Raw genomic sequence first — 24844 nt, forward strand, 5'->3', positions numbered from 1 at the left:
ATGCCTCACTTCAAAGAAAGTTCCTCGTCGAGCGCGTCGGATGTCGAGCTCGAATTCGAGCTTGGCTACAACGCCCCAGCTTCCAATGCGCAAGGCATAGTCGACGACGAGGCATATGCAGGTGCTGGATTCTTTGAAGGATCATCTGAGGCGCCTCTAAGCCAGCAGTTGGAGCCCATCGCTGTAATTGGAATGGGTATGTCTCCTTTCTACTCTAACAAGTGAAATAAGTCACTAACATATGTTACAGGTTGCCGTCTGCCTGGAGACGTCGGATCACCAGCGGAGTTTTGGAAGATGATGATGAACAAGCAAACTGGACAGACTCCTTCCGTCCCACCTTCGAGATTCAACATCGGTGCCCACCACCACCAGAACAATGACCGTCCCGGAAGCTTCAGCGCTCTCGGAGGTTATTTCCTTAACGAATCTCTTCTGGAGTTCGACCCTAGCTTCTTCGGAATCACCCCGGTGGAAGCTATGTGGATGGACCCTCAGCAGCGGAAGTGTCTGGAGGTCGTCTACGAGACGATCGAGTCTTCTGGTATTCCCCTGGATAAGTTGGCTGGTACCAACACTGCCTGTTTCATGGCTACATTCACGGCAGACTACCAGCAGATGCAGTTTAAGGAGCACTCTTTCCGTCACAGTCTTTCAGCAACAGGTGTAGACCCTGGTATTCTCAGTAACCGAATCAGCCACGTCTTCAACCTCAGGGGCCCTAGTATCGTCGTCAACACTGCTTGCTCTTCATCCGTCTATGCAGTTCACAACGCGTGCAATGCGCTGCGCAGCAAGGAATGCGGCGCAGCCATCGTCGGTGGTAGCAACTTAGTTCTCACAGTGGACCAGCACATGAACACTGCTAAGCTCGGTGTCTTGTCTCCTACCTCTACCTGCCACACATTCAACAGTTACGCAAATGGTTATGGTCGTGCCGAAGCCATCGGCGCTGTGTTCCTGAAGCGACTTTCGGACGCCATTAAGGATGGCGACGCGATCCGAGGTGTGATCAGGTCCAGCGCGACCAACAGCAACGGCAGAGTCGAAGGTGTCGGTATCACATATGCCGGCTACGGAGGTCAGAGGGCAGTTATCACGCACGCCTACAAGCGAGGTGGTAACCTGGACCCTCGCCTTACCGGTTACTTCGAGTGCCACGGTACGGGTACCGCCGTCGGTGACCCGATCGAGGTCAACGCTCTCGCTGATGCTATGAACTACGACCGCACTCCCGCCGATGGCCCTCTACGTATCGGCGCTGTTAAGACTAACATCGGCCACAGTGAGGCAGCTAGCGGGCTATCTGCCGTCATCAAGGCTATCCTAGCCGTGGAACGAGGAATCGTTCCCCCCACACGAGGAGTAACGGACCTCAACCCTAAGATTGACTGGACGGGCAAGCAAGTCGCCGTTGTGACAGAACCGATGCCATTCCCCAAGGAGCTTCCAGTTCAACGAGTCAGTGTCAACTCTTTCGGATATGGTGGCACAAACGCGCACATCATTGTCGAGAGCTCTAGGAGCCTCCTCACGCAACCTCAGACTTACAAGTTCAACTCTGAGGAGCAGAAGAACAAGAGGAAGTCCGGCAGGGGCCGATTCAACAAGAACAGGCCCCATCTGCTCGTCTACTCTGCCCACGACAAGTCAGCATTGAAGAGGAACATCGCGGCTCACGGAAAGGTGGCCGCCGACTACGATCTTATCGATCTCTCCTACACGCTGGCTAACCGCCGCACTCACTTCTCTAGCAGGGGTTTCGTAGTCACAAGCCTAGCTACCTTAAGCAAGGCTTTCCAGTCTGAAGAAGACTGGAAGTTCGGCGAGAAGAAGAACCCCAGCGGCAAGGAACGAAAGATCGGTTTCGCTTTCACCGGACAAGGTGCCCAATGGGCAAGGATGGGCGCTGGTCTCATGTCTTACTATCCTACCTTCCTTAAGACCATCCAACAACTCGACGCGGCTCTTGATGATCTCGCCGATGCCCCCAACTGGACTCTTGAAGACGTTCTCCTAGAGCCCGAGGCTACTTCCCGCGTTGGCGAGGCCGAGTTCTCTCAGCCTCTATGCACTGCTGTCCAGATTGGTCTAGTTCAGCTGCTACGACTCTGGGGAATTAAGCCCTCCGTCACCTGCGGTCACTCATCTGGTGAGATTGGTGCAGCTTACGCTGCAGGCTACCTCACTGCTACTGAAGCTATTGTCTTGGCTTACTACCGTGGAAAGGTTGTTGGAAACATCAACACGAACGGTGCCATGGCTGCCGTCGGCCTCGGTGCTGAGGATGTTACCCCTTACCTCGCTGGTTACGATGACGTCGTCATTGGATGCCACAACTCGCCTTCCGGTGTCACCCTCAGTGGTAACGCCGAATCCTTGAAGAAACTTCAGGAGACTTTCAACGAGAAGGGAGTGTTCTGCAGGCTGGTCAAGACTGGTGGTAAGGCTTACCACTCATACCACATGCAGCCCGCTGCCGACAAATATGAGGCACTCGTACGGGGCTCTGGAATTGATCTCCGTGCTAAGGGCCGTCCTGTGCTTGAGAAGGTGACGATGGTCTCGTCTGTGACGAACAAGGTGCTTCCCGAGGACTCCGTTCTGGATGAGACTTACTGGAGCGCCAACTTGCTCAACCCTGTTCTATTCAACCAAGCCGTCCAGACTATTGGTAACACCCCTGAGTTCTCCGACATTACTCTGATCGAGGTTGGACCTCACTCCGCCCTCTCTGGTCCGATTAAGCAGATCAAGTCCGAGCTCAAGCTTGAGAAATTCCAGTATCTACCTACCTTGATCCGAGGCCAAGACTGTGCCACCTCCGTCTTGAAACTAGCTGGTGAGCTCTTCCTTGCAGACTACTCGATTGACCTGGCGAGAGCCACTTCGGTCGAGGAGATGAGCCCCAGCGGAAAGATTCGCGCCCGCAGCGGAGACTACATCGTGGACTTGCCCCCTTACCAGTGGGACAAGTCTAAGAAGTTCATTGCCCAATCGCGTGAGAGCAGAGAGCACCGAGAGCAGAAGTACATGCGCCACGATGTACTTGGAGAGTTGGTCATCGGTAACTCCCCGGCCGAGCCGACCTGGAGAAACATTCTCCGCATCAAGGATGTGCCTTGGCTTCAGGACCACAGTTTGGGTGGTGAGGCCGTGTTCCCTGCTGCTGGCTATCTCGCAATGGCTATGGAAGCCATTACGCAGCTCGATGAGCAATCTGAGAACCCATCTGTAATTGAGGGCTACGTGCTTCGAGATGTATTGATTCAGCAGGCACTTGTCACCCCTGACGATGACAACGGTATTGAGGTCTTCCTAAACATGCGCCCGTCCGCCCACAGTGGTGAAAACCAGAAGAAGTGGTGGGATTTCAACGTCTGCTCAGTTACTGAGGCTGGTTTCCAGAAGAACCACATGCGCGGAAGAATCGCCATTAACGCTCGCGACTCTAGGGCCAAGCCTTGGCCAGTTCCTAACTTGCCCCAATCAGCAACTGGTAAGTCGTGGAACCGTGCTCTCAGGGCCGTTGGATTCGACTATGGCCCAGCTTTCCAGGAGACCGACAGCGTCACCTTCGATGCCAAGTCGTACGCCACGCAAGCCACGGTTGCTTTCAGGAACACGGTCGAGAGCATGGTCGGCGAGTCCCGCTATGTTCTCCACCCAGCTTCGATCGACTTGTGTCTCCAACTCTTCATTATTGCTTTCTGGGGCGGCAGCACTAACGCCATCAAATTTGGTGTTGTCCCGGTTCAGGCAGAAGAGATCGCCATCTGGAAGCCAACTGAAGCCCAGCTTGCTGATGGTAAGGGTAAGGCGTTTACCTGGGTCGACTCCCGTGGTCCTCGCTCAGTGAAGGCCCACAACCAATTGGTAACCAACGATGGCCAAGTCTTGGTAGAAATTAATAACATGCAATGTATCGGCTACGAAGCCGCACGACCCCAGCTTGCTGAAGAACCCGCCAAGCCCCAGCCATACGGACGCACACTGTCCAAGCCGGATGTTGACTTCCTAAGCGGAACCCAGAAGCTTAGCGTCGCTGAATTCGTCGATCTCGCCGAGTTCAAGAAGCCCGGTCTCAAGGTTGCTTCGCTCGACTCTGCGGAAGCCGAGTCGCTTGCGAAGACTGTCCCTGCTTTGGATCTTACTGTTACCTACGACGTGCCCGAAGAAGAATACGCTGTGCCTGGTGAGCTAGGAAGCTCCAAGAACGTCAAGTTCCAGAAGCTCGAGGCTGCCGCCGCGGGCTCTTTCAACCTTATTGTTGCTAACGTCGCATCCGCTGATGCGCTAACCAAGATCCGCGAATTATTGGCTGAGGGAGGCGAGGCTGTTATTAAGTCAGCAACTCCTCTAGACGAGGCAAGCTTGAAGAGTGCCGGATTCTCTGGAGTGAAGGTCACGCTTGAGAACGGTGCCGTGGTTGTACCCGCCGCCAGCTCCGACGAGGCGACCGCTGAAGAGACAAAGCCTTCCACCTCCAACAAGGTGCAACTCATCTACCGAAACAAAATCTCACCCGCCTTCTCTGAGTTGGCTAAGGGTCTCGAAGGCAAGGGCAACGTGGTCGAATCGATCCAACTTGGTGCCCCGACTTCTCCCGAAGCTACTATCCTCATCCTTGCCGATCTTGAAGGACCCTTCCTAGCTACCATCACCGAGAAGGAGTTCCTCGACTTGCAGGCAATTCTTACCGAAGCTACCAAGGTCTTGTGGGTGACTCGCGGTGGTATCCTGAAGGGTGAGAACCCTCACTATGCCATGGCCAGTGGTCTTCTCCGCTCTCTTCGCTCTGAGCAGATCAAGTTGAACGCTTCCTTGTTGGACTTCGAGGGCGAGGTTCCTCTCACCGAGTTTGTCAGCTTGACCACTTCTCTCGCTACTAAGCAGATCAATGGCGAGGCCCTTGAGACCGAATACTACGTCTCGGACGGAAAGGTCCACATCAACCGTTTGATTCCGGATGAGCGCCTCAACGAGATTCATGCACACGACGAGGACGATCTTTTGGATGCTTCATTTGACCCTGCCAAGAGACTCGTAGGAAAGGTACGCAGCGGTGTAGTCATCTTCGAGACCGAAGAGGAGCCTGCACTAAGCCCCGAGGAGATCGAAATCCAAGTTGTGGCCACCGGCCTCAACAAGGAAGACATTGCCGTCATTCAGGGAACTGAGACTACTAGCGATATCAGCCACGAGATTGCTGGTGTCGTCACCAGAGTCGGCTCCGATGTTAAGGGTTTCGCTGTCAACGACCGTGTCGTCAGCTTCACCTCCAGCGAATTCGCGACCTTCCAGCGCGTCAACCACAGCTTGGCCCAGAAGCTCAACTCCGACGAATCGTTCTCTACTTTCGCCAGCCTCCCCATTTCCTTCGGAGCCGCCTTATACGGCCTACGAAACCTCGCACATGTAGAAAAGGGAGAGTCAGTCCTTGTTCTTCCCGGCTCCGGACTCATCACTGCACCGGTCGTCCAGGTTGCCAAGGCTCTTGGTGCCACACCTTTCGTAGCTGCGCGCAACCCTGCTGAAGCCGAGTTCATCACCAAGCAGCTCGGTCTACCAGCTAGCCAGGTTGTTGAATGGTCTACTACGTGGCAAGAGCAGAACAAGCCCGATGTTGTATTCTCAACTGACTCCGTTGACGCTACAGTCGCTCAAGAAGCTTGGAGGCACTTGCCCGCATTCTCGCGATTTGTGAACCGTGCTAACGCCGAGGCTGCCTTCTCTAACGTGCTTGACATCGTCCCCGCTACCCGTGGTGCAGCCTACTTCGCATTCGATCCTATTAACCTGTTCAAGAAGCCAACCCTGTTGGCCGGACTACTTGAACAAACCGTCAAGCTCTTCCGTGAGAAATCTATCTCTGCCCTGCCCATTACCACCAAGAACATCACCGAACTTAACGAGAGCATCTCGGCCTTCTCGGACGACCTTCAGAGTTCCAAGACCGTCATCCTTAACGAGCCTTCAAGTGGCACATTGAAACTTGTGCCATCTCGTCCCCATGCTCACCTCCGAGCGGATGCTACATACCTCCTAGTCGGATGTCTCGGTGGTCTAGGTCGCAGTCTCACATCGTGGATGTTGAAGAGGGGTGCACAGAACTTTGCCTTCTTGTCACGATCAGGCACAGACTCTCGCCAGGCTGCTGCCCTTGTTGACAGCCTCCGAGCCGCCGGTGCCAACGTACAGGTATTCAGGGGCGACGCTAGTATCAAGGAAGACGTGGAGAAGGCCGTCAGCTCTATCCCCGCTGACCGCCCGATTCGTGGTGTTATCAACGCCGCCATGGTGTTACGAGTAAGTCACTTTCTATCATTACCTAAGATTTTATCACTAACATATCTACTTAGGATGGCATGTTCCACAACTTGACCTACGATAGCTGGGTAACCTCCGTCAAGCCCAAGGTTCTCGGAAGCTCCAACTTGCACGAGGTGACAAAGGACCTTGACCTAGACTTCTTCATCATGACCAGTTCAGTATCCGGTACCCTAGGTACTCCTGGTCAGAGCAACTATGCTGCCGGTAACGCCTACATGGATACCCTTGCTCGTCTCCGACACACTCAAGGCAAGCGTGCCGCTGCCATTGTCTTGCCCATGATTCTCGGTGTTGGTGTCGTTGCTGAGAATGCTGCCCTTGAGGACTCCCTCAAGCGCAAGGGTATGTACGGTGTCGACGAGGATGGTCTCCTTGACTCATTCGAGGTCGCCATCGTCGAGCAGGCCAACCCTGAAGCTGTTGACTTCGACCACGTGGTTGTCGGACTTGACCCATCGCTTCTCGCTAAGGCCAAGGCTGAAGCCGAGGGTGACGTCGATGTCTTCTGGGCTGTCGACCCCCGATTCTCTACTCTGCTACACGCAATGGAGTCCGGAAGCAAGGGTGACGTTGGTGGAGGAGCAGACTCCATCCTTGCCAGAGTTAAGAACGCAGCAACCCCCGCAGAGGCTGTTGCGGCCGTCGAGGAACACTTCATTGCTAAGCTTTCGCGTGTTCTCATGCTTGACTTGGAGGACTTTGAAGGAGAAGGCCGATCCGTTGCCAGCTTCGGTATCGACAGTATGATCGGTGCCGAGCTGAGGAACTGGATCTTCAAGGAGCTTGGCCTTGACATTGCCTTCCAGCAACTGTTGGGACCATCACTCACCATCAAGGGCTTTGCTCAGCTGGTGGTTGCAAACCAGGGAATCCAGATTGAGTAAACATCTCATGTATTACTCACTCCCTCCCACAATACCAATAAGAAAAAAACCTAGAAAAGGATGGATTAGGTTTCTATTTGTTTTACCAATACTGTATATAGAACTCTACTGGGTGTCATGAGTTAGTATGATTTACTTAGAAGATTAGAGTGTTAAGATAGCCAGATCAATACATGATGGCAATAAGAATCAGGAAGTCTTTCGCACATCAATCAGTGATACTACCATTACATTTACTATGGCATGTCTATGGAAGTAGTTATCTCTTCACACGCTTAATTATTTTCAAAGCAAAACCACATTTGTATAGTCGACAATGATTTCACCAAGTTCACTTTACTTAGGTAAGGTATGCCATTTTCCGTAACCGTCACTCAAGTTTGAATAATGAAAAATTCTAGCATGTAATAAGAATCTTATTCGACTTGGTTGGTCAGATATTGCTGACGGATTTTCCATATAGGTACCTCCTTGCCTTATCCATGCCTACACGCGGGAAACCGATAATATCACAAAATGATCTGCAACTTACATTCGAAGGATTGTGATTGCAAGTACGATTCTTAGTGCTCCAAAGAAAGTCGCCAATAGTATTTGACATGTAGTATTTGAAATAAGACTTTCACGAGACACTAAGTAGATTCAAATTTGCTATGAGCGGTTCGGAGACAATTCCGGGCTACTCTCCCAGCCACTCAGAAGTGTCTAAACAAATGGTTGCATGTGTGTATACTAAACTCATTGTCCTGGCTTGTTAGGCCCATAGTCCTTCGCGCATCGTATCGTGCGATAACCGATTTCCTTCTACTGCCGTGTCGTATTGGTAAGAGCAAAATCCGGTACGGTATCTCCCGGACCAAATATGATCGCATAATACTTCTATGTAATCATCATCATCATCGACTATTCCACTAAACTGGATTCGAGTTCTCTACAGAATCATGTGATAGTGAGGTGCCGGTGCTACGATTACAAGCGCAAATAGCTCCTCCGGATTACGCCTAAAGAGATTAATAAATAAATTATATTGAAGGAAATACCATCGCGACGGCAAATTCGTTATTATCACGGGGGATCAATACCGAAGGTTCGCCGATCAATCTACTAGTTTCGGGAACGCTGGCCGCTGTCCGTATCCGGCCGAACACCGGCCTCCTTCCCCATTGCCTATTGCCTCCCTTCAGAATCGCGGGACTAAGTCAAACAATGGTGACTCTCCATGTGTTTCCAATCGGGAAGGGCGGCCGATCCGGTGCAAAACTTGGTCAACACACGGGAGCGCCATGCCAGTACCGTTCCTAACATATAACAATAGATATTTCATTTATTTCATTGAATTAACACATAAGATATAAGTTGATATAGTTCGCAAGAATCGCTTCCAAAGTAATCGCGCTAGTCTTTTCTAGATGGAATTATTTAATTTCTTGTAGATCCTACCTCCGTATAAGTGCCTAGGGTTCCTCTTGGGGAGGCTTGAACTGACTGATTGGCATAGAGCAATATTCAGTAATCGACCCCCTTATCAACTCGATACATTGGTCTCAATATCCCATATTATCTGCGTTAGGTGGGGGGCGTTTTGTCGTCGTGGGCAGCGTGTCTGATTGATAGGTAGGCAGCGTAGCGCGCGCGATCGCTTTTGGAGAGAGAACTCCCCGGAGTTCCTAGTCTAGCGAAGTCTTTTTCTCCAAGAGAACCTCGACGAGTCGTTACGGTCCTTATGCGAAGATATCAAGACACCAAGAAACCAAGACCAAACGGTGAGACCGCGCGTCGACTCTCCCCCTTAACAACGGCCGTATCGTAACAACAACGAATTATTATGCTTAGGAAGTTGACTCCAAATAGCCCCAGCCTGCTCCAGCCTGGTCCAGTCTACCTAACTTAAGCCTACTCTAGCCTAACGTTGAAAAACTTGCTATCTTGGCCGTCATCCTTTCTAGTGCTCTAGTGCTCTAGTGGAGGACGTTTACGATCAAAAGAGACTTGATTACGAGACCCTCATTTACCCTCCTTTACCCTTTAAGTATTAACCCCCCGCCACCCCACTTAGTACATAGCTTCAGTGGGGCGATGGGAGGACCTGTGGGGAACTTTACTTTACCTTAGCCATCCTGCCATCAAGGCCAAAGCGAGGGGATGGGTCTTTAACATGGCTGCTCCGACGCGGCACGGGACGGCTCGCCCTGCAGGTACGTTTATTTATACGATGAAAAATGTCACTTGCCGTTTCGGCGCCTCGGTTTAAAACAGTACGAAAAGTGTTCATGTTACAAAAACTTTTTTTTAATGTTATTATAATAAAATAAACGTATAAACAATAATATTAATAAAGTTATATAAATATTTATTATAATTAACTTAAATATTTAATTATAAAATATAACATGAAAAGTAAAATGATGAATAAACATTACGTAAACTTTTATATAATTATTAATATAACGTTATAAGTCAGCCAACTTTGAATTCGGCGTTATTTTTCCTCCTTTCGGGACATGTAAACCGATCTTCGTAAGCTTGCAGATGTGCAGGCGGCAGGGCAGCGTCTAAGGGTCTTACTCATACATGCTTGTTAAGCTTGCATACATATGTAAAGAGATGCATGAATGAATAGGCTGCAGAAAAGCCCATGGGGAGTCGTCGTAATCGTACAAGGGCATATTTCCCCCTCCTCCTTCTGCCCTATCTGCATTACGTGTGGATGTCGACGCATAGCATATAGTAACATAATAGCAGAGTAGCAGAGTAGCAACAATCCCTCTGGTGGATCTGCTGCTTGTTTCGACGGCACTATCATGCTTATCTATCCCTCATGTCTGTCTGCCGCATATCCAATCCTACGTCATGAGCGTCTGCAGTCCACAATCAAATCAATAGGCTCGCATTTTACCAGGGCAACTTTAGACTGGACTAGACAAAATGTAGGCCGCCATGGACTGACTTACCCAATAGGGAGGTGGATCAACACTAGCCTCCGTGACATAGTCTACATGGACATGAATCTTTTAGGAACTATTATTCGTACATATACGCACGTAGCGTATGTCCCTGGGCATGTAATGTACATATGCACGTATGTGTAGAAGGACAGGGAAACTCGAAAACACGAGAGGAAAGCAGAATTACGTATCCCTGCGACACCGGAGTGGCGGAAGTAAATCTTAAGGCCGTCAGCGACGACGGCGATACTGCTTAAGGGTTAGATGCTGCCGTGGAAGTGCACGATCTGTCTTTCTACCTCAACTTCTGTCTATCTCTCCTTTTTTTTTCTTTCTTTCCTCTCATACTACGTGATGTAGTAGCGTGGTATTTTGTCCCTTGGGCTCTACCTGGAACAGGCTTCAATACAACCTGCCATTCGGTCACTCGGTATTGCATCATATTATATATTTATAGCTAAGGTAATATACACGTTGATAGGTACCTAGGTAGGTATTGGTATGTAGATAGATATATTGAGAGATGTGATAGACCATCACGATACATTATACTTACTCCAGTTCGCCGGAAATCACCGCACCTCTGCCTAAGATGATTAGGGAATCTCCGCTTGTTGAATGATAGAGACGGTGATTCACACGTGATTTATTGTTAGGAAGTCCTAGATTCCACTGTGATTACATCATGCTATAGAATATTAGGCATGCAGCTCGTGATGGAGATGGGATGATCGTTGAAGGATTCCTAGTGCTTAGCAGCCCTATACATCACAATCGAGATAATCGTCACAGTATAAGACACCTTATAGAAACATGATAGTTTGAACCTTTTTCTATTTTTAGCCGCCGCATCTGAGAGACTCCGGCGACGACCTGTATATGCGTTTGTCTACATAAAATATGCTGCTCTAGCTAGGGCTTGCTTGGGCTGTTCAAATAGCCAAGCGGGTCTAAATTGCATAAAAACTCCTGAGGTGATGTTTTCCCTCCTTTCTATGCTTAGCGCTGTATCCGTTATCCATGCTGCTAGCAGAGCGGCTCGGCTTTGACCCCAGTTGGGATGTGAATATCCTGTACTCCTTTCTTGCAACAAAAACAAAAACAAAAAGATTCCTTTACAATGATGACTTCACCTGCACGTGTAAATATCCATCCCATACCTTGGCCAAATAAAATCATATGTCACTAGGGTCATAGCCGCTGGTCTCGTCCCACTCTTGCAGCGCCGCCACTATGTTAGCTGTACACCGATGCCAGTATCCATCTGACTCCTCAATATAGTCCAACGCGGCTCGGAGTAACCGTAAAGATGTCACTGCGCTGCTCGTACTTTCGCTCTTCAGTTGTGTGGAACCTTTGAGTTCACGGCTGAGAGCCTTCATGGCCATCACTACCGGCCACGCGAGGAATGTGGCCTGCAGGTTGAGGATATCACGGTCGAGCTGCTGACAGGGCCAGTTTAGACGCATAGTACTCGCAACTTTATAGGCAGCGGCCATCGAGCGCTTCTGGCTCTCAGCCGCGGCTAAAAGCGGATATCCCTGCTGTTCCACCAGCTTGACGGCAACCTCGTGGAAGAATATTTCGGTACCGCGTAGGTTCATGTAAACGCTGAAAGCTATAGGATCCTCGCGGACCGATTTGGCGTTTAGATGCATATGTAACATCGTAAAACGCTCTTCTATTACCCTCACCAGATTGTAGTGACTGTCCCACTGTGATAAATAAAAGAAAATGTCAGTATATGCTTCATTTTGTAAGGGGCAATATTACCGGAATTTGGAAATATAAACCACATATTTGAGGCTTATAAGGAACTGGGGTTTAGAATTCCGATTATTTGTAGTAAATACAGGAAAATAACTTACGAAACCATTTCTTGTTGATGCGTACTCCGCTAGTCGTCCATGGTCGAAACATTTAATAGCAAGCTCCATCATCAAAACGCAGCCTGCAAATGATGATAATTCGGGACAAGGATCGGCCGTTAAATTACCTAGATAAGGCATTTTGGTTGGGGTGAACTCGGACGTTAGTAAGCCGGGCGACGGGAGATAGATGCCAAAGCCCTAATTCGTCTGGTTAGTCGTCGATCCTGATATTAATCAGTTGTGGTTTCACATACATCGGCAGCCCCCAGGTCACACTCCATCCCAGTACGCACGCGAACGAAGCCCTCAAATATGTATAAGCCCCAGAACGAACGTCTCCGTTCCTCCATGAGCATGGGGTCATCTGTGGGCGGGAGGTAAAGCCCCATGTCCAAGCCCGTATCGTCATGCTTGATATTTTGGTCCATTTGGTGTAATCCCATCAATTTCGACATTCTCACCGCGCGTCCCAGCGTCAGCCAGGCCCTCGTTAGTTTATGATCCATGATTTCGAACCTTATGATGAAGATGAGCGCCTGGAATAGGTTGAGGTTTGCTGTGCCTCCTTCTGCTGCTTCTCGTTCACATTGCTCGGCATAGTTGCGAGCCATGGTATAGTATGTATTTTGTAAATGATGATATTGTAATGAGATGGTACAACCCATTAGGGCCACTGCATAACTTAGAGCACGAAATGCGGGTGAATTTCCATTTGTGGAGAGTTCCGCAGTAAAGCGTTCTTTGCTCAGAAAAGGCAGATAATAATAAATAAAGTCAAAATAGTTCTGATGTAGCGCAGCCAAGTCCCACGCCGGTACCTCATCTTCATGGCTGGAAGATGGCATTATTTGAGGCGGGAAGGATATGCTTGGCGGTGTTAGAGAAGTCGGGCTCACGGTGGGCTCGAGGAGCGGGAGTGATAATGTTGTCCAGTCTAACGATAAACCGGAAGTGCTTTCAGGATAGTCGTTACAGTTGGTAAAAAGGTCCATATCGCTTCCGTCTATAGAAGATAAACTTGTCTCACACGGGAGAGTAAGATCCATGTCCATAGCACTGCTTGGTTGGTTGGTAGATTGTGATATCTCCGTGATGGTTGGATCTATCATAGTAGGTGTTGGGGGTTTTTCGACATGCGGAGGAGTAGGAATTGTATGGCTCCTAGGCATGGAGAGGAGTGCTTCGGCCTTGGCTAGTCGGTCCTCAAGCTGTGAAAGTTGCGCTGGCAGATCATCTCGAGTCGAACGCCGCTTGTTATCGTAACCGCATCGTAGGCTTAGACGAGTACATCGTCCACATCTAGGTTCGGCGCGATCACATCGAACTTTACGCTCTCTGCAAATCTCGCAAGCCTGACGGCCAGATTGTGTCCCCGTCCCAGTGCTCTCCTTATTACCCCACTGCGGTGTCATAGAGCCTCTCCGTGCTATATTTGCCATCGTCATTGAGAAAGAAATGGTCGGTGCAATTTTAAGGTTGAACAAGAAGGTAGGGGGGAGAGGGGTATAGAGATATAGATGTATAGGTGTGTAGGTGTACAGGTGTATAGGTGTATAGGTGTATAAAGGCACAGAGATCAAGAGGTCTATGTAGAGGCTCAGAGATCTAGATGTATAGAGGCCTAGAGGTCCAGTTGTATACTGAGGTATAAAGAGCTTTGATAACTACAAACTACAAAACAACTACACGATTACCTTATGTATCACGATTAGGTATGTATGGCATTTAAATTAAGCTTAACTGGAGGTTCGCATTTAGCGTCGACCACGATCAATTGTACCACAACCGACATGCAGCCGATGCGTGTCAGCGAAGCATTGCAGATTTACAGACTAACCCTATAGGCCGCCAACATGCGTTCAAGGTTGCTAATGTGTTTACTTAGGAATGCTAGGCAGGAGGAGTACTTTCTACCGGAAGTTCAACACTGCCTAGATGGGTAAGCTAGTGTCATATCGTTCCCTTCCATGGCTATATCTGGGTCGCGGGATATGAAACACATCGTTTCTGAAGCAGATCTCTCCTGCGGGTATGACAAGATCCCCTAGAACCTCGATACGCGGACAACGACAGGGGAAGAAAAAAAAAATCAGATAAAATTAAGGTTAGTATACCTAGGTATGTATAGTATATTAGGTATACATACGTAAGATAAAGCTCACCGAGGTGGGAATAAAAATATTCTGATTGGTTCAACCATCGAGCAAAGTCAGATGATGCGCATGCTTGATGCTTCAAGGGTTGTTATAATTTAACTTGCCGAGCCGTAGGGCTCTCTCTTTTGTCTATCCTACATGTGGGCTAAGTCCAAACCCCGGTATATGAAGACGAAGGGTCTCGTCAATGTTTGCATAACTACCTCCTAACCTAGGTACCTAAGGTATCTAACCTAAATGCTTAATGAATAAAACAATATGCACCTGTGGCGTTGTGATATGACACTATTCCGCATTAAAAGCGTAGATAATGTCATCACCAACTATATACTGAAGAAGAGCTTAGGTATCAATCAATATAATCGCCACCACATGGCTTTTCTTATACGGATTTATTGGTTAAATAATAGTTTTCTTTTCCCTTTTGATAGTCGCCGTTACGCCCAAAGAGCTCTCAAGTTAATATATAACTATTCAAGGATAAAATGTTATACCTATATTTCATCATACACACGCACACATGTAGTGTAGACGCCCTTTGCACTTGGCTACCCACTGTATTAAACTCAATGAAAGAGTCAAGAACTTCGTAAGGATCTGGGATGCCGGTACCCAGTCTATGTGGATAAGTATGTAACGATAAAGGTACATGGGCGGAATGTGACAAGTGGGTCTATGACCTTGCGTTCGACGTCCTGCACGATATCGACGAGCTGGTGTCGTTATTCACAGATAGCTGGCGAACCACAAGCGAAGTTAGATGGCTGCTTCGACGGATGGCATAATAATATGCACAGCAGCAACTCTTCGCATCATGTGGACCTACCTTTACTCCCTCATCGGCTACTCAAACGCAGCCACTGACTGCATTCATGATCTTTTAGAAAGATCGCAGCGCTCGTAGCGCTGACCTAAGCGGAGACGAGCATCTCAGGCAGATGAGAGCGCTTTGTATGCTTTCTCGGCGCTTGGCTTCGGTTTCGTTAACCTATGGATCTGTTAACCCAGCCTGGTGGCAAATACGTAGGTGGCTTTCCGTAAAAGTCAACCTATAGATTCTCTCTGGCACAGCTACCGGGGTCGAAGCCAGTTGTCACGTTCGTGAGGAGGATTCCAGCCATTGAAGCACCTGGCGCAACGGCTAAGTCATACATGAAGAGATTAAGTGTAGAAGGGAAGGTGAATACCTAGATCGGCCAGTCCTTCGGCACGGGGATATCGTGGGCGCGAACTTAATCCGGCTCGAGATGAACGAGATCTCTACAGGGTGGTGTGGAGATTGTACTTTGTGATAGTGTAGTGTATGCATAGCCGTAGCCGAACGTAGTCAAGGATTATCATCATAGCGCCCGTGGATCTTCTGCACAGCTACTTAACCCCGTACAACCAGATATAAGGAAGATGCGGATAGCCAAAGAGGGATCGTTTAGGATTGGGAAAGGATCTTCTCAAGGAGTGGCAAGCCGAGAACAGGTCTGGTATGCTCTTGATATGTAGCAAGAGGTCTAGGCTTTGAAGATAGTAACACTGCGGCATCCTATAAGCTGACACGAGGCAAGATATCAGGTAGATTTACAACTGCAGGGACGTGATTATAGTTTTGGACGGGACGATCCGATTGGATCGGAAGATATTACTTGCACAAAGGTTCGTTCCTATAAAGAGCCCTTGTATCGTACCTTGTAGCTTACCATTCTGTAGCGGGACACTATGAAAGCAACCCCGGTTAGCTAACCCTTTTGAATAGTAGAAAAAAGAAAAACGGGAAAAAGAGTAACCTATCTACATGGTATAGCACATATGTACCTAACTATAAGAAATTCGTACCTACCTTTTTTTGGTCGAGTAAATGGTCCTCTCACCCGGCGATGCTAGGGGCCATGAATATGTTCCCCATAAAACCCATCGACAGGGATATATAACCTGGACGCGTCCAGTCAAAATATAATAATATACATAGGTACATACACTAAATAAAGTGTATTACCCTATAAGGAATCTCCAGTCCGTCTTGAGCCAATCGGACTTTTTGTATATATTTTTAAGGGTTTAGTTATGTGCCTCACTCGCGCTTCGGGTGATAACGCACTAGTATCTCCTGCTGTAACTTTTGCTGCAACTACTGCATCCACGCTCCATTCGCCCAGTCGCCCAGAGACCTTGTCAGTGACCTTGCACATGTAACAACCTTGCACGACCTTATACATACCTTGCAAGGCCTTGCATATCCCCTGCCCACGGACAAAAAGTCCCTACTTTTAGGTAGCAAATAAGGAAGGTCGGGACCATTTTTATAGGGCAATCATTCATACGAATTAAGCAATTATCATACCACTTATATGGGAACATGATTTTGGAAGGAAAAGGAAGAAACTACTTTACATAATTATTCTTCATACAGTCTAGGTTACAGCCTACCTTGGTCCACCCCCAATACTGCCAAGCACGCAGCTCCTCTTCCCGCGCAAATTCCTTCCCAATGTCACTTACCAGGTTCTTTCTACCCATAAGCAGCTCATGCATGCAAATTGCCCAACAATAATTGGTGCTTACGGACCACATTTCCCTGTCAGCATCGAAAGGCAAGGAGGCTCACCAAGTCATCGACATTCACGTGGTTCGTTGACCCAGACTCCACTCAAATCCTGATTCAGAGATTGTTTGCAAATATCCGGCTCGCCCCGACATTGGTGTCCAGTGTCTTGTAATTTCATCTGTCGGGAGTAGACTCTGCCAGCCCGCTCGACCAGCACCGAGAAGATGTGCCCAAGCGTATTTCTTCGGCTAGTGGGAACCGAAACGTGCCCCAGATGCACCGAAAATCCTCGATACCTAAAAGTTCATCCGCTGAATCCATTGTTAGCGACAGCTTCCTTTCTTGACCCTCGCGGTAACTCGTCTCGGTTGTTCCACCGCATCCAAGCATCTAAGCATCCAAGCATCCAAGATCGAGCCAATACGCCCCGACCCGAGATTCGAATAATCATCCCGTCCCGTCTTCCCAGTGACCACTGATTTATATTGCTTATATGGACAGATTCCCATTGTCACGGCATATTATCAAAGCATATTATCAAAGCATAAGTCTTACAGGAACAGCTCTTAGTGAGTTGTATGCCTCAAACTTTTAGTTAACTACTTAATGCAATGATCATTTAGTGCTGATGCTTTCTTTCGTAAGCACCATAGTAACATGTGGGAGGATCCGGCAGAGATCACCCAATCCGGTCGAATAACGGACGGGAAACACACGGCTTCTTGATTACGAAGGAACAGTATACATGAGGAATCGCTATAAAACGGGCGATATCGCTTGTCAGAAAAAGTCCCACGTGACTCGGCTGACAAAAATCTGCTTCCTCGATTTACCTATGGACGACTATCAGACGAATTAGGTATTTCTCTGGGATATCGCATAATGTAACCGTGGGGAACTGCTCAGATGTAAAGCCAAGTTCAATAACTGGTAAACTCCCGATTCTCTCAGCACTAGCGACAACTCATAGGCTGAGATACGAATTTCAAGGAGCCGCTATTTGGTCGGCCCCCAAAAAAGGGAGCGCTACGAGATTATTATGCCAACAAACACGGATACCGCGATGTGACCAAGCAGTGGGAAGGCAACCAGGTTTTGTCGCAGGGAATCAAGAACCTAACTTAATCCGGACTACTGGCCTATATGCATGTAACTCCTTATCCAGGTATCTCAGTGGCCCACGGCGATTTTCCCAACACCAGCCGTAACGTCAAGGAAACTTACGAAGTACGACGTGGATTGGCCCCACCTAATCATGGGTAGACAAGCCTGGATGTCCGTCTCGCGGATGAATTTAAGGAGAGCACATGATTTAGCAGCTCTTGATAACGCTTCTATGACCGCATTGCTGGCAGATCTTACGGGGGGGGCCAGTGGCGATGAGCATCCGCGAGTACGTAGACCCTTGAAAGTATAAGGAGTCTATCCTAAGCATCGAGATGGCTGGATGAAAAGAGTAACGTGGACGTCTCTCCATAGTCCCACATTAGCTCATGTTGCTAGTTGTTCGCGGGATGACATACCAGTTTTCTCGGTTCATGACGGAGCGAGCTGGAGATATAAATTTCCAGCTGTGAAAGAAATATGCATGTATTCGCTGTACGTACCTATTCGACGGATAGGGCGTAGGCTTTTGTTAGATCCAGATGACGTGAGTGCGTTCACATTCGATAGACCAAGTCATCTTCAAAAATCATAGCCATCTAGAGATAGTCGTTAAGAAAAAGAAATGGCGATATAGCAAACTTAAAGTTTCCCTTCATTGTCCAAAATAGCTATAGTCTAGGAGGTGTTTTTTTTATCCAGTCAGAAAGGCCGTTTCATAGAAGGAAGGAAGAAGAGTATCAACATATAGGTACTCATCGGGAGACATGTTGACTTTCCGTTTCCTCTCTGAATAACTGAACCGAATGACTGTCAATGATTAGTCGGCATTCCATGATAGACTAGGATCGTTTCGAATAGTAATAATTACCTAATATAGTGGAATATTGTTGTCTCATTGTAAGTGCATGTAGGGTAGATTCATAAATATACGAACATTCGGTGAGTTGTAGAAAGGCCCTTCCACAGCCTAGCTAAGCCTGAATATACGCAGTATGATAGAACTAATAAGAACGGAAGCACCATTACATAGACGCGGACTGTAATATAGTTATATAAGAAGTTAAGAAGTCTTTCGTACACAAGTCATTAGACCTCGCCTAATATTACAAATGCAACATCTCTACTAGATACCTGGAGTCAACCATTACATATAAACACAAACGAAGAACAAGAGGTAGGTAGTATTGAGCATGCAATGCAAGTCTATATTGGTCTATGAGTTTCCTTAGCTAGTATATCCGGTTCCTGACCGGTGACCACGGAAACGGACAATAGGCCGGCCCATCATGACAGTTCTGAGAGTCGCCGACTCCTCCAATTCCGTTTTCGCAACCCCTTTCTATGCCAATGACAATGCCCCAACGACAAGAGAAACGAATATATGCAGGTTATACGTCCCCAGCACTGCTTTCGAACCAATAATATGTACAAGTCAATTGCACCGTGGACACCATCTAGGCAACTCTATCCGGCCATCTAGGCGTACTCCCAAGTGACCTGGACACGTCCCGCATCCAAGCTTTCAAGCTGCTCGAAGACAACGGGGGACACGTCAATGCTGCCGACAGGACAACCGGGACATTCATCCACAATTGTGGCACTGGCGGTCTTGCCGTTGTAGCTGATGTTGATTGTCCTTCCACAGTTTCCGTCCTGGCTAGAGGACACGGCGACAACGGCATCGCTCTCTGTGTTGACGTTACCGCATGCACCAAGGCCTGGAGCATAATACGTCATGTCACCAGAGAAGGCAACGGATGGGGCAATAAACGCACCCAGAGCAATGACGGCTTTGGCGACAGTGTACATCGTAGATAAGACTAAGTGGTATGTCTTCTGTGCTAGTGTTATGGGTCGGATAATAGTGATGTCTAGACGTAGAGTCAAGGAATGAATGGCTAGTTGCTGGTAACTCTTGGTGCTCCTGCCTGAGGTAGAAGAAAGGAATGTGATGGTATTGATGGTACCGATTGTGTTTTGATGGTAAGGCTCTTCATTCAAAGAAATAGAGGCGGGAGTGAAGGCTTAAATAATTTTTCAACTAAGCTTACATTGTTATTCTGTTCCATCACTAACCAGCTACTTACTCAGTGTACTGCTATGTTTAGCTATTGTTTTGCACCCAAGTAATTACATCGAAACACCTCGGACGTTTGCTGACGTTTGCTAGCTACAACAGGGGCATTTGGTAGGACAGCAACGTTGAGTTACTCTATTGTAAATTAAGGTCATTCAGACTGGGAACCCTAGTCAGCTCACTGTCAAGCAAGCCCATTAATGTAGATGAGTCTGAGTAGTTGACGCCATCGCCTATGTTGTTGCATGGGAAGCTCCCGGTATAGGCAGGTACGTGTGTACGGCTTACAATCCGGGGCCGCACATGGGGTGTCTATTTTAAGCCGCCAAGATGATGACCGTAGGGCGGTTAGTAGGAACTACGAGATAAACAGGAATCGTCACAGGGTAAAGTTGAATATTATTTACCGAAAGAAAAACAAATATAAAAGAAATAACTAAGTTTTCGTAATTCTATGTTAGGTTAACAGGTACACCTAGGTAAAGAATCAACCATCTTTAACTCCGATGGTAAGGAAGGGTAAGTGAAAAGAGCCTCAAAGTCGATGCAAACTTACTCGCGAAAACAAAAAGAGCTTCATTAAGCGTGAAAGGGATTGTTCGTATCTCATCGGTCTGTTACTAAATTGTTGAACAATTATTGATGGGATGAGCAGGGTCAAATCCTCCCGTGTTCCGTGTTCGGGAATACTAAGCCACATGTCCGGGTATGCCGGGCTAACATCATTTAACTCCAGTTTCTCCTTTTAGAAGCTAGTAGCTAGTTCCCGTTCATTACAAGGGTTAAAAAAGCTTGATTGTGAGATTCCAATTGATTGCGCCACGTTCTCCTCAAACCCGTGGTACAACAAAATAAACATCGGATTCAAATGCTTGGCGATCGGCACTCGTCTACTTTAATATATATTGTTGCAGAATTAGTGTTCCATGTAACAACCTGGTTTCATGTAGGGACAATCGTAAAGAGTTTAATATATCCTAAGATGGAATTTCTCTGATTCCGTCACCGAGCTTAATTCAATATATTAAAATAGCGCTTGGAATTACCAACTCTGGTGCAAACTTAGAGCAATATGCTAGGATTTTAAATAGATGTACACTTTTAAATTTTGTATTATCACTGCCCATCCGTCAGAATTAGGTAACTAACCTAGGCGTTTGATTATGTCCAATTATGCTTAACTCGTAAGTTGGTTGCTAATGCCAACTAAATAATTGGAGGAGAGATTGTTATATTAAAGGCCGTGTGCTTGAATGAGAAAATGCATTCCTTGTGTATGGGTAGTGGCTCATACCTTTTTGGCCCTATCTTATTATTCTTGAAACGACACATAATATGCTGTGGTACGTTTGCTGTAGTACGTTTATTGGCGTTGAAAGGATTCACATCTTACTGCTGGAAAAATAGGAAATGTAGTATGATTCGTAGTCCTATATTTTATACTGAAACAATACCACGAATCTTCCCAAGAAGAAAAAGAAGAAAGAAAAGAAAAAATCGGTTAGAAGTGCATGCGCTAAAGTTAATAGGAATACTTAGTTACCCTTTACCAAACCTTTATTACTCAGTATATAACTCGTACTCTAAGATTGTCTTTTAATCGTGATTGTAATACACCTTGAAAGGTACTCGCTAATACCACGTAATCGATGCGACAATAGCAAATTGCATCTGTTATGTAACTATAAAATATCCGTAAGTAAATATGCGGCCGATCGGACACCAAAACACAAGCAGTACCGCATTTGACACGGGAGAAAAGACTCATAATCGGTAGGTAGTAACACGGCGCCTACAGGACCTTTTTGCAACACACTAAATCATAGTAGCTATTACCATCTACTTGACCAGTACGTATTATTCTACGAAGACTGAAGGACCTTACGAACTCCCTCAACACCCGACGAGGGAATAAGCAAAGGTAATCTGATTGAGATATCGTCATATGGACGGGCTTTGATCATGCAACATGTGGATAGAGCCACTAGGTTAGGCACCTAAGGTACCTCTTGGCAGCTGATGGCACTAAATAAATTTGCGGCTGAAAACTAGGACTTGCTCCTGACGTGGATTGATGTGGACTGTTTTCTAATACACCAGGAACATATTCTTTAATCATTTTATCAGGATAGCTGTGAGCGAACAAAAGTTATTTCCGGGGAAACAGTCTTTGTTAGCTACTTGTGTGGCTGTCTATTATAATCATCGAGGCACGTACGATTTAATTTTCCAATCAGATAACAACTCGGCACGACCTACAGCTTATCTACAATCAAGTCAAGTTTTCTGCCTCAAATAATATTTTAAGATTCACCTGCACATTTAGCACAATGTCCTCAAAGAGCGGTCAAGCACCGACTATGGAGTCATTAGGCCTTAAGGAGTCTGGGCTCAACTTCCCTACCAGTGCAAATAGAGTCATCAACTTTCCACCAGATGTAATCCGACAAGACGCCTTAGATACGCGTGTTGTCGTACACGACCGCTTCCCTGAGCTTGTTGAACGTTTTCTAGCTCATAAGCGCGAACACGGAAGTTCTATAGAAAAGCAGCTATACGGTCCAAATTGGACCTGGCCGCAACAAGTAATGAGACTTATCGAGAAGCGACCCCTGTCTTTTGTCGGTCCAAACGACTCAACTCTACTACGTACCGGACAATCATTTCAAATGGGGACCAGGTTCTGGGATTCAATAGGCGCTGAAGGCACACCTTATGAGCCTCTTCAAGAATATTTGACCTACGATGAGATCATGCTTGGTAGTTTGATAGCAGTCAGCAGTCCAAGCTACTTTATTAACGATGGCGCCCGGCATAACAATGCTAGGCCCCAGGAGGCTGGAACATTTGAGCCTAGGGGAATCATTATAGGATTAGTTGGACCGCGGTTTGAGCGGTTAATGCATATGGACGCTAACATTGTCTTAGACGGTGTGGTAAAGAAACAACAACATCCCCAACTCACCAGGATATTTTTGGATTTCCTTGGTCTCGGGGAAAGATCAGAATTACTGAGAAAAACGTTCTCTGTAAGAGCCTATACCCAGCGTATACGCATTAATGCCGACATCCTGCTTCTCGAGGCGAATGAACGCGCAAGGGCTGTAGGCCGAAACGCGTACGTCTACGTCGTAGGCCTCGGCCTCGGTGCATGGCTATACGATCCGTTGCAGCCAGAGCTCTTCATAACTGCTTTCCAAGAGTCATTGATGACTCTAGGACCGAAGCTGACAAATATTGGAACACTCGACTTCGCATGGATTCCAGTGTCAAGGACGATCCAGGAACAGATCGCTGGTATCACATTGGGTTTAGGCATTACTGTCAGATTCTCGAAGCGTAATCCTGCTGAAAAGTTGGAAGACAACAAGGCAAACCAGCTTCTCGTCGTATCCTACGCGTGGGATGGTAACTCATTTCCGGGCAACGAATATTGGGAGGGAGATCTAAATGGCAGTGGTGATCCTGCAGCAGCGTGTATGAGTACAATCGCTGAGCTACATAATCCTCTGGTCAACCCGAACTTTACCAGGCGAATATTCGTAGTCGACAGCTCAGGGAAGCGAAGAAAGCAGAACGATCCATACTAAACTTCATACAAGGGCTCTGATACTCCGGGCTGATACTCCGGGCATTCTTCGTTAATAAAAAAGCGTAGTTACAATCAGAAGATTTATGTAGCTCTATAAACTCATATTTAATCCCTACACTTTTATGAAAAAATGATCTTAATAAAATTTGAAAATTTGAAAAGTTATCAAACTCTTCACAAATCTATTTTAGCAAACCTCGACGCTTCTGTGGAAAACTACAGTTAAGGTACATAGGTACTTATCATGAATAGTATCTTCTTAGATTTGTATAAAAATACTCATTGGTTATGCCACCTTTCCAATTATCTTGTGACATCTGTACAAATCATAATTCCTGCGTCGGCATGCATTTTATTACCTACGCCTGTTGTATACCTATAGTTTAATGATCTTAATGATGTATATTAACGAAGACCCCTATCTCCGAAGGAATTCGACGGTATGCTTTGTAGCCGTCTGCATTGTCCGTATACTATAGACATGCAGTTTCTATACCAATCACTCTACTAATAACATTGTATACTCAAACCAGGGCTGCCCGATGGCGTTGGGACGGGAAGGAAGTGCATGTCCACATCGAAAAATTACCTACTCAAGCGATTTCTCGTCGCCAAGCCCGCCTAAAAAAATATACATCGATCGACACGGAGTGCCTACTAGGGTACCTAAGGTTAGGCACGTCGAAAGGATTAACTAATTTGCATATGAGTTGCGTGATGGAGAAGTTTTCTTGGAAAGGCGGCGCCGCTAGAATAAACGGCGCTATGCAAGCCATCTTGGGCGACATTCTACATTGCATGATATTTAACCTTGGGTCGAATTTATCAATGATGCATAATTGTATTACTTACCTCTTGACCTCTTTCCCGGCGAGTGATAGTGTGTGGCTTTTGCCCAGTCTTTCCTGTTAATAAGAGCTTACTATGCAATGATTTCGGGATAACAGGAAAACCTAGGTAAAAAAAAAAAAAAATCTATACTATGCCGATGGGTTGCAGTTCGCATCGTCCCACGTATTACTACAGGTATCAATTAGAAGAAGATTTCAGGGGGTTGGATCGGGGACAACCCCGCAAAAGCTACTAGTAGAGGATGAAGTTTATAATTATTTAGTGTTCGGCGATTCTCGGCGATGGGGAAACATAAGAAAACATTCGATTCAGCTGTCAGGGCTGACGAGCGGTGGGGAAGAAATGGAGATAGTGAAATCTGGGGAAGCGTGGGTAAGGAGCACCGGAAAAGGGGGGACGAGCGGGACGAGAAATAATGTGCCTCGGATCGGCGATGGATCGAATTGGTTTTTTATTATCTTATCTTTTCTCCTGTCGACCTAGCCGCATGG

At 47.1% G+C, this 24844-nt stretch overlaps 4 protein-coding genes across 4 annotated transcripts; 2 read left to right on the forward strand and 2 right to left on the reverse strand.

The window, feature by feature from the left end:
* On the forward strand, positions 1–7230 carry F5Y00DRAFT_270460 (polyketide synthase; the record flags this gene model as incomplete). The annotated part of the gene is made up of 3 exons (XM_048012616.1): positions 1–196; positions 251–6309; positions 6363–7230. The coding sequence occupies 3 exons, from the start codon at positions 1–3 to the stop codon at positions 7215–7217; spliced, it is 7110 nt and encodes a 2369-aa protein (XP_047863959.1). The 3' UTR covers positions 7218–7230.
* A 4107-nt stretch (positions 7231–11337) lies between these two features.
* F5Y00DRAFT_262931 (uncharacterized protein) lies at positions 11338–13472 on the reverse strand (the record flags this gene model as incomplete). The annotated part of the gene is made up of 3 exons (XM_048011458.1): positions 11338–11877; positions 12031–12231; positions 12288–13472. 3 exons carry the CDS (start codon positions 13470–13472, stop codon positions 11338–11340), a joined length of 1926 nt encoding a protein of 641 aa, XP_047863960.1.
* Positions 13473–19005: 5533 nt separating this feature from the next.
* On the reverse strand, positions 19006–19824 carry F5Y00DRAFT_239644 (RlpA-like double-psi beta-barrel-protein domain-containing protein-containing protein). The gene has a single exon (XM_048008115.1). The coding sequence runs from the start codon at positions 19639–19641 to the stop codon at positions 19309–19311; it is 333 nt and encodes a 110-aa protein (XP_047863961.1). The 5' UTR covers positions 19642–19824; the 3' UTR covers positions 19006–19308.
* A 2192-nt stretch (positions 19825–22016) lies between these two features.
* Positions 22017–23514, forward strand: F5Y00DRAFT_270464 (uncharacterized protein). Its single transcript, XM_048012617.1, has one exon. It carries the CDS (start codon positions 22240–22242, stop codon positions 23497–23499), a length of 1260 nt encoding a protein of 419 aa, XP_047863962.1. The 5' UTR covers positions 22017–22239; the 3' UTR covers positions 23500–23514.
* Positions 23515–24844: the final 1330 nt, after the last annotated feature.

Source organism: Daldinia vernicosa, assembly GCF_022497035.1.
Source record: "Daldinia vernicosa strain CBS 139.73 unplaced genomic scaffold F5Y00scaffold_29, whole genome shotgun sequence".
Classification (NCBI taxonomy): Eukaryota; Fungi; Ascomycota; class Sordariomycetes; order Xylariales; family Hypoxylaceae; genus Daldinia; species Daldinia vernicosa.

Excerpts from the sequence above, each read along its gene's own strand:
- F5Y00DRAFT_239644 (XM_048008115.1), bottom strand. The coding sequence starts at position 19,641 with ATGTACACTGTCGCCAAAGCCGTCATTGCTCTGGGTGCGTTTATTGCC.
- F5Y00DRAFT_270464 (XM_048012617.1), top strand. The coding sequence starts at position 22,240 with ATGTCCTCAAAGAGCGGTCAAGCACCGACTATGGAGTCATTAGGCCTT.